General features: G+C 37.8%; 1 protein-coding gene across 1 annotated transcript in view; it reads left to right on the top strand.

Annotated features, from left to right (window-relative positions):
* SACM1L (SAC1 like phosphatidylinositide phosphatase) overlaps positions 1-14,539 on the top strand; it is a gene marked incomplete at both ends in the record, with an annotated part of 29,445 nt that overhangs the window by 11,326 nt on the left and 3,580 nt on the right. The window contains 10 exons of the mRNA XM_082015135.1: positions 788-915; positions 1,914-2,063; positions 4,268-4,327; positions 5,901-5,934; positions 8,620-8,721; positions 9,517-9,602; positions 9,793-9,879; positions 10,340-10,408; positions 10,494-10,573; positions 12,537-12,635. Of these exons, the coding sequence (XP_081871261.1) occupies positions 788-915; positions 1,914-2,063; positions 4,268-4,327; positions 5,901-5,934; positions 8,620-8,721; positions 9,517-9,602; positions 9,793-9,879; positions 10,340-10,408; positions 10,494-10,573; positions 12,537-12,635 (895 nt within the window). The remainder of the gene's footprint in view (positions 1-787; positions 916-1,913; positions 2,064-4,267; positions 4,328-5,900; positions 5,935-8,619; positions 8,722-9,516; positions 9,603-9,792; positions 9,880-10,339; positions 10,409-10,493; positions 10,574-12,536; positions 12,636-14,539) is intronic.

The raw sequence follows: 14,539 nt of genomic DNA, 5'->3' as shown, positions 1-14,539 counted from the left end.
ACTAGACTTGTGCTTCTCTGCTTCTGCATGGCCTGCTCATTGTTTTGCTTTATTGAAGTTGTAAGTAAGCATTTGATGCTTATAAGATGTAGATGATAAGACACTTTTATCCATCAATATCCAATTTAATAAATTAACCTTTTTCAAAAACAAGATGGCACTGCAATACGATAGGCTTAGAAATAAGGCTATGTTGTATTTACCAACAAGTGTAAAATAATTGCTCCGAGTGAACCGTCATGGTTATGTGTTTTTGCTTTGTTACTTATGCAACCAGGAAAACAACAAACTTCCCATCTTAAATAATTAAAAGAAACTCCCTTCTCTCTGCTCCATTTTGAACCTGTTAGGATAAGTGGGTTTTTTTTCAGGATGAGTAGACTTCTTGGATTTTGAAGTGTGCTTCCTTTCATGTATTTCAGGCTTACTCTCTGCTTTCCAAACCACATTCAAGACCATTGGCCTCTCTACATTTGCAAGCCTAAAGACTTTCAGACTGTCTTTGGTCTGAAGTAAGAGTAGCTGACACTTTTTATCTTGTCTCTTTTTTAATTTCCTTAAACTTAATTGGTAGCTCAAGATCTGTGAGCACAGAGAAGTGGGTAGCTTAGCAAGTGTGTTTAGCTTCTGTTCCAGCCTCTTGCTGGTAAGAACATAGTCCTAGGCGTAACTTGAAGAAACCTTACTCTTTCCTATTGGTTTCAGTTTTCTGGTATGGTTATAGGCTGCTTTTCTTAATATGTGCATCTATTTGGTTTTTTTAAACTTTGCTCTTTCTGATTTACAGGCACGTATCTTATTGTAATAACAAAAAAGAAAAAAGTAGGTGAGATTTTCAGTCATGCAATCTGGAAAGCAACAGACTTTGACATCCTCTCCTATAAAAAAACCATGCTGCACTTAACTGATATTCAGGTAGGTGGATTGATTAGCGAAGTTGGGGGGGATGTTATCTTATGTTAATGTCTGTTACCACAGGACCTAATTTGGTGAAACTATGAAATTTTTTAAAGAAGCTATTTGAACTATACTCTTTTTCTCTGATTTGTTCAGGGTACTATAATTGATGCAATATTTGGGTATAGATGTATATAATGTTATGTCATTTAAGATGACAAACTCACATTGTGCAACTTAAAATATCATCTCCGGAGTTTGTTCTGGATATTGTGCCTTTTTCCTCTTTTAAGATGGTACACTCTTCTTAACACTTTTTGTGTTAAGTCTTTCTCACAGCTTGACTATCCTGGTAGCCCCTTACAATAAGCTGCCTCCCTGTCATCTAACTATCTGTCTTGCTGAATTTATGGGATTGTTCAATGATATAATTACCCAGCAGGGAAGAATTTTTTTTGAGAGGGAGGGAAAAGATGAAAATTATTTGAAATGGGTGTTGTGGATTGAGTAGTAGATAAGGGTGTCTAATGAATGAGCTGAAAAGGAATCTGATGCTCTTTCAGGGAAGGAATGAAGTTAATCAAAACTTGAACCAGAGCACAGATTAGTTATTGGGGTAATCTTGACAGTAAGCTGTATCTTTTCTGCATTGCCATCTTGTCTTGGTTTTTTTTACTAAATGGTTTTTAGGGTAACTAATGGCCTCCTTTTTGCTAGGAAGCTGCTAATATTAGTTTAATATCAGTAGCTATTTACCTTGCAGGAATACTGTTCTTTGCTTTCCACTGTTCTTGCAGAATTTGGTTGCAGTGTGCTAGCTGTAAGTTATCAGTGAACTGGTATCAAAATTGCAATCTTGTGGTTTCTTTCTTGTATGGTAATCTCTGATGTTGTGTTGCTACAGCACTAGCAAAGTTCATCTCATGACTTCAAAAAGTAGTGGCAGCATATAAGAATAAGATATTTTGGTGTTAATAAATGAGAGCTCTTCTGTCCTTTTTTTCTCATCTCAACAGTTGCAGGATAATAAAGTATTTTTATCAATGCTCAATCATGTCTTGAGCGTGGATGGATTTTACTTCTCGACAACATATGACCTAACACACACTCTGCAACGGTTAGCCAACACGAGCCCAGAGTTCCAGGAAATGAGCCTCCTAGAGAGGGTAAGAATTTTATTTTCCTTAGTATCTGTGTCACAGACTCTGTCAATCTGTTCTGCAGAGCTTAAGTTTAGTTTATGCAGCTGATGTTTAAATGATGTCAAAGCAAACTATCACAAACTAAAGGAAACTCTACACAGTTTAGGATGTTGCATAAACTCAGGTTACACTTGGAGTTTGCTTCATATTGTGCTTAGAATAAGGGTGGAAATTGCTGGTCTGTAATGCTTCAGCACACAAGTTTTTTCAGCACTGCAGCATTTTATCAAAACTGTTATGGGTTGCGGCTGAGCATACTAGTCCACCCTTAAGTCTCATAGCCTGTGAGGAAAATGAAGTTCTAAAAATCTGTTCTGATGTCAGACTTCTGGATCAGGCAGTTAAAATACTTTCTGCAGTCTGCTTTAAATGGATTTTAAAAATTCAAAATAAATGAAAATGTGCCTCTGATCTTCATATTGAACACTTCTAATGGCAGCAAGAAGGAACTAAGCAGAAAAATTGAGAAAGCAAGTCATTCCTCTGACCTAGAATCCGGGAGGTGGGTGGGGTGTGTGTGTAGGGACGGGGACGACCTCAAAGTGGAAAAAATGGCACTTGACTTTGTATTTTCTTCCAGGGTAACATGGAACAGAACCGTGGGTCTTACAGAGCTGTTGACCTTGGGATGTTGTATTCTGTCTAAACTATGCCTATTCCTATGTTTGAAGCATGAACTTAATATGCTACTTTTTTCTTAAAGACAAGAGAATCGCACAGCCAAATGCAATTTGAGCTTGAAATTCTGGTGTGCTTCCAGAGTTCCAGAATCCTTAGTCTGGTAACTTACTACACTGCAGCGTAAACAAGGTCTAAACTGCCAAGGCACTGAAATACGGAAGCCTTCGAAGTCAATAACATTCTTCCTGCCTTTGCTGAAGAGATGGCAGTGGAGTCATAAGATGTTGTCTCTTAGATACTTAAACTATCTAAGATGGGGAAGCAGCACACTTTTTCCAAGATTTTAAAAAACAAAAATCAATTTAAAAATCAGTTTATAGTTGGGGACTACTTTGCATTATCAAATGCTGCTCTATCAGGACTCTTAACCAGGGAGAGCAGTTGCTGACATGAAAGGATTGGTTTGCTTTAAAATTTTGGCACTTGAAAAGGTTGTTTGAAAGGCAAAGTACAGTAAAAAGATGCAGTTTCAAGTAAATTCAAATGTGGGATGATTAAAACAAATGTAACTTCACACTCATGTGTTTGCAGCGTAATGGCTTAACAAAAGGATGATGGCAATTTTGGGCATCTCCAGTGCACCTCTACAAGAGAAGCCTGGCCTGTGGTTGGTGTGTGGTTGTCTTGGTTTGATATTTGTGTTTGGTTTTGGTTTGGTGTTTTTGTAAACAGGTAGAAGGAAACAGCCCCAAATAGGGGCACCAAAGCATCATATCATATTCTTCCACTAGTTCAAGATACTGCAGGTAGGATTTGAACAGTTTCTGGCGGATAGTTTTATTTAGTCTTTTCTATTAGACAAAGGACTGTTTCAGCACTGAGCTTGAATTAACCCTAATCCTCAGTGATGTATTGTCTGCCTGTCTCATCTTAAAGTTTAGATTTATGCCACTTCCCCAGAGCCTGCACTATGTTCTGCAGCAAATGTCTCTTTTGTGACTAATCTGGTAGCTTTCTGGAATGTGCTCAGCAACCTACTCAAGACACTTCTGGTGTGAATTAGGAATAGGAAATAATGGAAAGTTGAAGCGGATAATTTATGCAGTGGCATATAAATACTTTAGTTTTTTAAACTACAAGTATTGTTTAACTTTCAGAATTGTTGATTATTGCATTCCAGACACCTTGCATTTTTACCTTCTGACCATTTTAGGAGTGTTACCTTGCTATTCTTAAAATTTCGGATAATTTCTTCAAACTCTTTTCTTATGGTAAGGACTGGAATGTACTTCTGATACTGCAGCTGAGTTGTTAATGGTTAAGTGTCAGGCAACACCCTTAAAGATTGGAGAGAACTGTTCCTCTTTTTTAACTATTTTTCTTTAGATTTCTAGTTGAGGATATAAAGGATACTGATGAAAGAAGCGTGTTCCATCTCCATGTACATCTGTTCACCTAAACTTGTGTATTGCTATGACATTGCCTTTATGCTGAATTAAACAGCACTGACAGTCTGTAAAAGCACACTGGCTTTTTTCTTGCTGCAGGCAGATCCACGGTTTGTATGGAATGGACATCTTCTTAGAGAATTTGCTGCTCAACCAGAGGTAAACACTTTGTAATGATTATATTAATAGAGGATGAATATACTTTTACTACAAGTGTATAAGTTTCCTTTAATTCTGTCTCTTATTTCAGACAGCCAGAATGTGGTGTAATGTGGCTATTAATCTTCTAGTTTAGCACAGTGACAGTCTTCTGCTTTCAAACTTTCAGCTTTATGTCAGTATCTTCAGTAGTGCATATAGTAAAGCTGACTTTTGGAAGTGTTTGCATTTGAAGATACTGTGCTGAGACCATGCTCATATAAACCAAAGGGGAATTTACACTGCACAGCATATGCTTATCAAGCTTTTTGAAGGTTTAGCTACTTATCTTTAGGTACAGGCAAGGTTCAGCTCATCACTTTTCTCCTAAGACTGGCTAGCATCTTTCTCCATGATTACAGTTTAAATTCTGTTTGTATAGTGAATAGGTCATATAGCTAATAAATAAGAGTAAGACTGACAGTTTAGGTTCTTTCAGTTTATTTCAAATGAAGACTAGCACAGTGTAACCTTTGAGTTCACTTACTCCAGCAAATACAAGTACGTGACCATAAGCCACAACTGTAGTACCTCAATGGCCAGACTACCTAAGCTCCTTCCTACTGGACACCCTAGATGTGTGTGAAGTTTCTTGAATTGTCTTCAATTGTCTTCACTACAGCAAAGTTTTCTGAGTACTTTTTCATTTAGTGAAGTGAATGATGCACTGCTTCTATTTCTCAGTAACCTGTGGAGATGTGCTTTTAGCGTAGACAGCACTGTTCCAAAAGACTGGATTGTGCAGTGCTTCTGGAATGTGAAGATACGAATTAGCAAAGGGCTGTTGTGCATATTCCAGAGGTATATGGTTTGGATAGTGCTATGCAAACAAAGCTTGGGAAATGAGAGAAGCTGTGATGGGAACAGCAAAGAAAGCCAACTGTGGCTGGTTAGTGAAAACAGATGTAGGAGTCAAAACACAGAAGTTTAAAAGGGAGATAACTGATATGCGAGGGGGGGGTGTGACCTGATATCGACTACAGGTGGCTTGCTATAGTAACAATGTTAGGTAATGAGATGTGGTATTTCTGACTTACATTGGAAAATTTTAATTTTAACTTGGTCTTTCAAGAAAATTTATTCAGGAGTGGCAGGATGGGAAAAACCCTGGAACAAGCATTTCAAGTGTAAATCACATAGAAGTATTCCTTACTGAAGCCCTGTGTTAACTGCTATCTCTGCTTACATCCTACTGTGGAGGTACAGCAAATACCATATCAAAAGGCTTTCAGTGTGTACTGCTTTGTATCTGGCATGTTTGTAGAAGAGTAAATGCCATATATAAGAGGACAAAGCAGCTTTGTATTTTTGTCAAGGTCATTTAATTAGGATTAGACTTTCACTTTTTCCCTACTGCTAATTATGTATGTTGCTGTTTTCATTGAACTTTTTTCTCAGAGTTAATGCACCCTAAACAAAGTAAAGGATATAAAGTATATAAAACTATAAAACTCCTAGGCAAAGCATAGTCACTCACCTTTTTTGGGTGCTAGTGTTTATTTAGTATTTTTAACATGATTGTGTGTTTTTTCAGATCCATAGGTTTGCTACGCCAGTGATGCATGGATGTATCCTTTCATGTTGGAAAGCTCACTGCTGAATATGGTAGTCTAACAGAAAAATGGCTGCTGATGAGGTGGTGCTATTGGCTATGTTGCAACTATAACAACACAACGTCAGACTTAAGTTGTAGTTCGTTCAGATACGAGCATTACATATTGTTAGCCCACTCATATGTTAACTAACTTGAACATTCTGCTTTTAAGGCTTAATGTATTTAATTTTACAGGTATGATTTGCATAACTGTCTTCAGTGGGATTGATGGTTAAGATGAACATGGCAAATGCTCTTACAGCAGCCTTAGTACTCTTTATCTTGCTATAAAGATACCTTCACTTAGCATTTACTTTGGGCCTAAAATAAGGAACATTCTTGACTTGAAGGACTGCTTATGGATGTTTCCACTGATGAATAAAAGGATAAGGACTTCTGCTGAAGTCTCCTGGAATGCTTCTGCTGCACCAGTGCTTTGGGTAACAGCCTTTTTAGTAAAGCAGTCATGAGTTTATTTTTGAGAAGGGGTGTATGCTGCAAGTAAGCTTAATATTTTCTGAAGGCAGTGTTCCTCATGCAGTGTGTGATCAACAGTAAGTCCTACGTGCTCCTGGACAAAAAGGCCTGGCAAGACTGGACAGAGCAACTCATGCTTCATTCTCCTTAGTTCCTCCATCACCTAGGCCCTTTAGGTGTGTGCAGGGAACAGCTTCCAGACTGGGTCAGCTGTTCTGGTAGGACTGTTAGCAGCTGGCAGATCTCCAGTCCTTTCCTGTGACTTCATTTATTGGAAAATGTTGTAGGAGTATGTGGAGAAGCAAGGAAAGGTGGCAAAAGGGAACTGTCAAAACAACTTAATCCTTATCCTGCAGGTCCTGGGTGGAAAAGTCTGGATGGATTGCAATTAGCAATTGGCAGGCTGCAATTAACAGCTTCCTCTGTCCCATTTTCACTATATAAATAATTAGCATAAGTAATATGTTTTGCTGTAATTCTAATACTAACCAAGCAGCTTAGAGAAACCAGGAATTCAAAGAAACTGGATTTTTAGTGATGAAAATACTAGGAAGAGCCCCAAGAAAAACTGTTACAGTGCCACTAGCAGTTATTTAAATAAAATCAAAGATTCCTTTTTCCCCCTGTCTAAATTTAAATGTATTTTGTTCAACTATCTGGACTGGGGTTCTAGTCTTGCAGTGATGAGAAATAATGGACTTACTTGGGTAATCAAGACTTTGATCACCTAAAGTCTAAACTATATTTCCTTTGTTACTCAAAAAAAAACGTTCTTAAGAACAATAAATTATGTCTGTGTGTGGGATTAGCCAATAGTGAGTTACCATTTAAGTTAGGACAGAGATTGCAGACAGAAAACAGGATGACTATTGCTAAGCAGCTAAGTTTAGAGGTAACCTTTCTTGCAGGAAACTGTTGGCTGTACAAATGCTGGATTAAAGGGTGTAGGACCTGGCAGTAATTTTCCAGGAAACCAGAGGGATAGGTCTTTTCACAGTCTAATTTATGAATTGTGAGAACACTCTGGATTATGTAAGGCCAATTTGTATTATATTTTTGGAGTTCTTTACAAATGTTATCAGTACAAATGCACACATAAAGATGTTCCATATATGCAGTCAGTGTGCTCTTTAACATAACTTAAGTGCTCACATGTGACAGCTGCTATATGTCCCATTTGAATCACAAGTGCTAGATTTCCCTGTGAAATGTGCTATTTTAAAAAAGAAAAGTTTTACCAACCTTAAGACAAAGCATCTAGATTCCTCAAAGAATAAGACTGCAGTGTGCTAATACCGCAGCTTGCAAATATTGACCATTTTAATCTTTTGCTTGCTTTAGAGTTGTAGGTTTCAGTTTTTTGGGGTAAAGAATGAAAGCCTGTGGATCTACCTGGAGAAATTATTCATGGTGAATGCTGGTCTCTATTACACTTGAGTCTACCGTAGCCCAAATAAAGGCAATTGTAAGCAGCACAGAACAAGACTCTGAAACTGGTTATCAATGGCCCCTGTTTGTTGATTAGTCCTGGATTATGGTGCATCTGCCACTTCGGGTGTTTAGCCTGAGCAGGAAAGCATTCTTGTGTAAGAAGCTCACATTGGAGACTTGGTACATGTTCATTCTTTGGCTTTCAAATCCGTACCAAGAAAATGAACATTACTGCTAGCTCTGGCATCTGTAAATGTGATGTATGTTGCATTAACAGGTGCAAGGTATAACAGCCCAAGATATTCATGCCTCTAAAGGCCTAGAAAAAGGTTTTGGAGTGGTATTTTTTTTTGTTAGCAGCAATAGGGGCAAAAACTTTTAAGATAGCTTAATAAAATTATGTGGATGAGATGGATGTAGTACTGAATGGAACTCCATAAGTCAGTCCATTTAATGATATGCATAGGACCATAAGACCAGATTAATCTTTAGAGTCTCATTTTCTCAAAACTATAGGAGTTTTAATGTGTCTTCATCAGTGACATTTCCTATAGCCTGTCTTTTTGTGATGCACATACTGATCCTAATATTAAGTTACCCTCTCAAGTTTAATGTTCAACTGTTACTGGCGTGAGAAACACTTATGAGTTTCTTTGAATGTGGTCACTTGGTTCCTTGATGTTTCCTACCTCTTGGTATATAAAAATATCATAATGAAGTTTTTGGGATTCTCCTTAGTGATATTCATTAGTTATCACTATGCACTCTTGTTCTATTAATGGCAAGTGCTTTGACTGGCTGCTTGTTTCCAGAAGAAGCTGTTTCAGGGCTGGTGTACGCTACTATGTAAGAGGTAAAATAGCAAATTGATTTATTTTAAAGATAATGTGAATTCCATCTGTGTGTGACTTGCTATACAGCAATTACTCTTAAAGGTGACTTGAACAAAAAAATGCTTGTAATAGTTTGCCTCAAGAGACCCTTGCTCCAAACAAAATATTAGGAACCTGTATGCTGAACTGAAGCATGTTCTGGTATTTATTTATTAAAACTGACTCTTCTAATATCCTGGAGATAACTGCAAAAGTTTTGCAGGGGTTTTTAACACTTCAGTGTTTTTATTGGAGTTAAATCAAGTGTGTAGTAGCCCTTTTGGCCTAGCAGTAAATTCAACTAAGAGCATCGTTGGTGCTGGCGGGGAGCCCTGAATAGTGGTGTTCTCTAATTGTTTAAAGTTAAAAAGTGAACAAGGAAATGGATTTAAATTACTTTCTCTGTTCTTAGTGCCATCATACCTGCTTTTGAAGAAATTGGTCAGTTTCTGCTGGCCAATTCTACCATTGCTATTGAATTGTGAATATTTCAGTGTCAGAGGATGCATATTTTATTTTGTATTAAACTACTCAATTTCTGGGACTATAAATGTCAAACTGTGTTAAGCACAACTGTGGTCCTTCAAGTTAAATTTATTACAGATCATATTAAACTTTTGCCAAAGGTGTGTTTAATTTGCCATCTTCAGGCAGCACTGGTACTTTCATGTTTTCTGCATGCACTTGAAAGGAAAGGGTTGGAAGCCTTTTGTTGATATACTGTTGCTATTCTGCAGCCAGTCTGAGCTGGTTAACAAGGTCTTTTTCCTACACAGGTATTGATTCAGAAGGACATGCTGCTAATTTTGTCGAAACAGAACAAATTGTGCATTACAAGGGGAGCAAAGCATCGTTTGTTCAGGTAAAGTCAGTGTAAGGAACTGCTCACTGGCTTGAGAGAGAGATAGATATAATTGATATTCAGAAACATAGACAGCTATCTGTATAAGATGTGCATATGCACAAATAAACTAAACCAGCTTCCTTTGTTTTTTAAATGGCAAGTGAGTTTGTAAGTTTTGTTGTTTAAAACTATTTCCATTCTTTTGCAGACCCGTGGATCAATTCCTTTTTTCTGGTCTCAAAGACCAAACCTCAAGTATAAACCAAAGCCGCAGATCAGCAAGTCAGTAAATCATGTATGTGAGTGTTTGTTGTGTCTTGGGGGTTTTAATGTATTTCTGGGCTCATGTTTGTGTGATAAGGTAACAAACTAATTGGGAGAATAAAAGTCAACTGTACTGGATTGAGCTTTATTTTTTAAAAAGTAGTAGCAAGAAGCGTTGTACTCCTTAAGACAAGTTCAGAGCCTGAAAAATATCCAGATGTCAATGGGGATAGTTTCTCTTTGGTTCTTGTTTGCAGCAGTTTTAGTAGCTGCAGAATTCTTGTTCTCTGTGGCATGTTTAATAAGGAGAGTTGAATAGACTTGGGGGATGAAAGTAGAAATGTATTAGCACAATAGAGAACATCAAACACTTTTCTTAGTTATAAAATTACCTATGCAGTATCATCAAAAAGATGATTATAGATATTTCCTGTAAATCACAGATCTTGATAGTAGCATACATCTGTCAACACATTTCCTTTCTCTTCTAGATGGATGGCTTCCAAAGACATTTTGACTCACAAATAATTAGCTATGGAAAGCAGATGATTGTCAACTTGGTATGCTTTCACTTTTTCTTCCTGAAAAAGCTGTTCTTTTAAGCAGGCTTTTGAGTAATACAGTTTCTTTTTTCCTTTCTCCTAGGTTAACCAAAAAGGTTCAGAGAAACCTCTTGAGCAAACATTTGCAAAAATGGTAAACAGCATGGCAAATGGAATGGTCAGGTATGTCTGAAGTGAAATGGTATGTTCTGTGTTAAGTCGAGCATTGCCTCTGAGACCCACAGAGTGATCAGTTCTTTGGAGGCCTCTACCAACTGTCAGATTTGCTTGAGTTATTTTCATGAAGTAACTTGCATCTGACCAATGCCCCTACCTCAGAGCTCACATTCTAAGCAGAAGTGAGACTGTGAAGTGAATATGGAACAGAGGAGACACACAGAACAAAGAAGGGAGCTCAGAAGCAATGTAATGCCAGTATTGGAGTAATAGCATGCTATGAGAACTGTGGAGATCTGCATTTTAGGAAAAAATTCTGCCCTGTAGAACTAGCTTCTGGCAAAAGGGCTTGGTTGCACTGCTAACTTAGAAGGAAGTGCTGAGCATGAGAGAAGCAGTATTGAGATAAAGGAGGAAACAGTAAGGGGAACATGTAATTTAAACATACGGACCTCAGTATAACAGTGGGCCAAGGGAGTAGAGAATGTACTTTAATCACAAGAAAAATTCTCTCTCTGTGGGAATCTTGAGTGCAGTACACAACTTTAGAATCTGCCTGCGCTTGCTTTCACTAAATTCTAGAGGGAGGGCTAGTATCTGGCTCCCACAGATATTTGCCTCTACCTTTTCCTTGAAATTGATGTACAGTAGTATTGTCACTTATGTATGTCAAAGGACGAAATCTTCCCTGTAAGCAAAAAAGCATCCTCTTCTAATATAGATTCACTTCTGCCTAAGCGTAACTAAGGAATTGCAGAGTATAATCAAGATGTCCTTAAATCCTGACATACGTGGAATTTTTTCTAAGCTTTTTTCTGCTTGTATGATGCTATGCTGCTGCTTTTACCAGGGTAGTTATGGATGTCTGTCTCACTTCTGTGTGCTGCTTTTACTACCATGGGCGGGGGGGGAGGTGGTGTGTTATTGGTGTATGGTTGTGGATTTTTCTTTTGTTTTTATTAAAAAGACCACTTCTAAGGTGGGCTTTTTCTTCACTCTTGCACCTAGGTTGGTGTTGATACCTTAGCTGGACAAAGCTTGTGAAACTCTGTGCATCTTTGCTATAAAGTTACCTGGTGGAAACCAAGATGTAAAATTCTGTCAGGGTGTGTTTTAGTGATGCTTGTTGCTCTGTATGTTGAAGTGGTGTTTGTCAGCCCCATTTTCTTAATGCTGCCAAAATCCTTTTTCTTAATCAGTTTTGATGGTGTTTGCCTGCCAGACTGACTTGAGTCTTCAGTGTATATATACCATCTTTCTTCATGCAAGTAGTCTTGAAGACTTGGCAAATAACTTTTGGATTATGAATATTGAGGAGAGGAATGTAATGCCCTTTAATTCACAGCAAGTGTGTGTGTGTGTATAAATGTTGAATCAAACATCACTAATCTAGAGCACTTCCTACCAGAAATGAATTAGCAGTTAAAATCTTGTTCCAAGTCAGTAGCTGTTTAATTTTCTTATCACAGAGTAGGTTAGCTGTTTAAACAGAATCTGTCTCAGGTTTCTAGAGAGCATGCTGGCAAAGAATGTTGCATTTTAACACCTGTGTCTAGTTCAAAGTGAACTGAAGTTCCCAGTGCAGTTGCTTGGAAAAGGAGGGCAGAAGGATCCTGGTGGAAAAAAAGAGATGAAATCAGATGCATATCCCTTCTGTACTTTCTGGACGAAAAATACTAGCCATAATGTAGTATGAGTAACTTGGAACTGAATGTGTGCTTCCCCAGACTAGTGGCATCTTGTAAATAAATGTAAATACTGTTACCATGCATGCTAAGGGTGCAGCCTCAGGAAGGTTACAGAGCACTAACAAAATCAGCAGGTATTTGCTGGAAGTCCCATCTCTAAAGTAAAACAAATCCTCTGTCACTACCTGTTTTATAGAATCCCCCACCTTCCCTGTGGGGTTTTCAGAGACCATCACTGCAGTGCATATGTAATCTGAAAAGATGTTTCTTTCTCTGAACAGATACGTAGCATTTGACTTCCATAAAGAGTGCAGTCGAATGAGGTGGGATCGACTTCAGATTTTGATGGATCAACTAGCAGAACAGCAAGATGAGTTTAGGTAAGGCTCTGCAGTTTTTTTACTTCTGTAGTGCTAAAATGAGACCACCCTCTCATAGCTTCTATTGTCTTGAGTTAAGGCACAGTAAAACAGACCTGTAATCATCTGTGAAGAAGACGCCTTCAGATGCATTAGTGTTTCCACATCTCTGATCCCTTGCTGATAACCATGTGAAAGGTTAGAGACCTGGTGGTGGATAAGATGTAGAGCCCTTTTTATGTCCCAATAAAATTGAGAATTGTAGCAACCCTGCTTTGTGACTCAAGGGCTGCCGTTGTACCTTTGGGTAAAAGGTAAAAGGTTAGACAAAGAAATAAGCATGGATACAACTGAAGCTATTTTTTTAAAGTCTCCTTTTAGGTGATTATTTTTTTTCATCCAATAGTAACCACGTGTTGACTGCAAACTGTTCTGCTACATAGTTTCACACACTTAGTGCTCTTCTACAGACACCTGCTCTCTTAAGTGTTTTGTCTAGCTCACATGGTTTGTGGCACCAAACCTTGGCACTGGTTTGTTAACACAAGTTAATTAACAATTGACAATCATTAACAAGCCCTTGTTAACATAAGTAACTCACAAGGAAACAAATTCACATTCTTAGTCATACAAAAGTAGTTTAAATGTCCAAATCAACTTAAATATTTTTAGTCTCACAAGTGTGTTTTAAGTACTTGGTCTTGGCTATTTGTAGACTTCTAGATTGTTAGGGAAACTATTTACTCTTCTGACTGCTTCCTTCCTGTTCCTGAAGTCTAGTGCCTAAAGCACAAAGTAGATCAGCTAAAACATTATAAAGCTGGCAGCAGTATATTCTGTCCAAAAAAAAAAATTAGGTGAGCTGCAGACTAAAACAGGAGTCTCATGAATGAAATCTCTTGCCTGGAATGAAGGCTGTGGGGATTATTAAATTAGTCAGATAATAGTGAATATTCTCTGCCCACCAGCAAAAAAAACCCTAAACACATGAAGAGCCGAAAAATAAATCTGCTTTGAGTACTTCAAATAAAGAGAAATAAGCATGTAGGTTTTCTACACAGCAAGGATCTTTTTCTTAGAATGAATACCGAATAATCCCATAACTTGTTTACTGTCACCTGCCATTGGAGGCTTACAAACGAATTGGGTTTTCTTGAAATGAAGACACCAAAAAAGCATTGTGTTTCCAAAACAAGACACAAAAATGAAAGCTCTTGCTCAAGATTAGGTTGGCTTTACCTTGCCTTGTTTTGTTTCATCTAGGATGACTTCTTAAATATAAATAGAAAAGTCTGAGTTCTGATATTCTTAGGAAGTAGTCCTGCAACCCTGCGGGAGGTAAACACCTCTTATTTTCTGCAGGTTAAATCTAGTCATGAAAGACCTGTCAAAGGAGAGCTGACTTGCTGGGTTTGGGGTAAAGGTGGGAGTTGGACTGGGGGGGCGTTGTTTGGTTTTAATTTTTTTAGAGCAATTATAGGAGATGCAGCACTTAGACATTTCTGGATAATAAGATAGTTTATTCTTCAACTACAGTAATTATCCTAATATGAGTTCTAGGCAAAGCTTGAGGGGAGAAGAGGGGAAAATGAAGATTTCACAGGTGTTAGTCTCCTCTAATCATATGAGAATGTAAAACATGGTTTAACAAAACTAGTTCTCCAAGAATAACAAATACTGGTCTTTGTTAACACAAGGTTGATCAAAGTAAATGCATATGCTTCTAAGGCTCTTGATTTTGGTACTGTGTGACTCAGACTCTATAATTTTAAAATGCTGTACAGTAACAGTGGGTCATATGCTAGTCCACATTCAGTTCATCATTACATAACGGAGTAACTTAATCTACAGAATACGATCTATAAATCTTTAGGTGACTGGAAGTTTCATGCTGTGGTAGAAAGACAAGTACAGTTCTATCCCAT

Source organism: Phaethon aethereus (genome assembly GCF_964289735.1).
Source record: "Phaethon aethereus genome assembly, chromosome: 2".
Taxonomy (NCBI): domain Eukaryota; kingdom Metazoa; phylum Chordata; class Aves; order Phaethontiformes; family Phaethontidae; genus Phaethon; species Phaethon aethereus.
The sequence above is the reverse complement of the archived record's forward strand: the minus strand, read 5'-3'. Positions and strand labels throughout refer to the sequence as shown.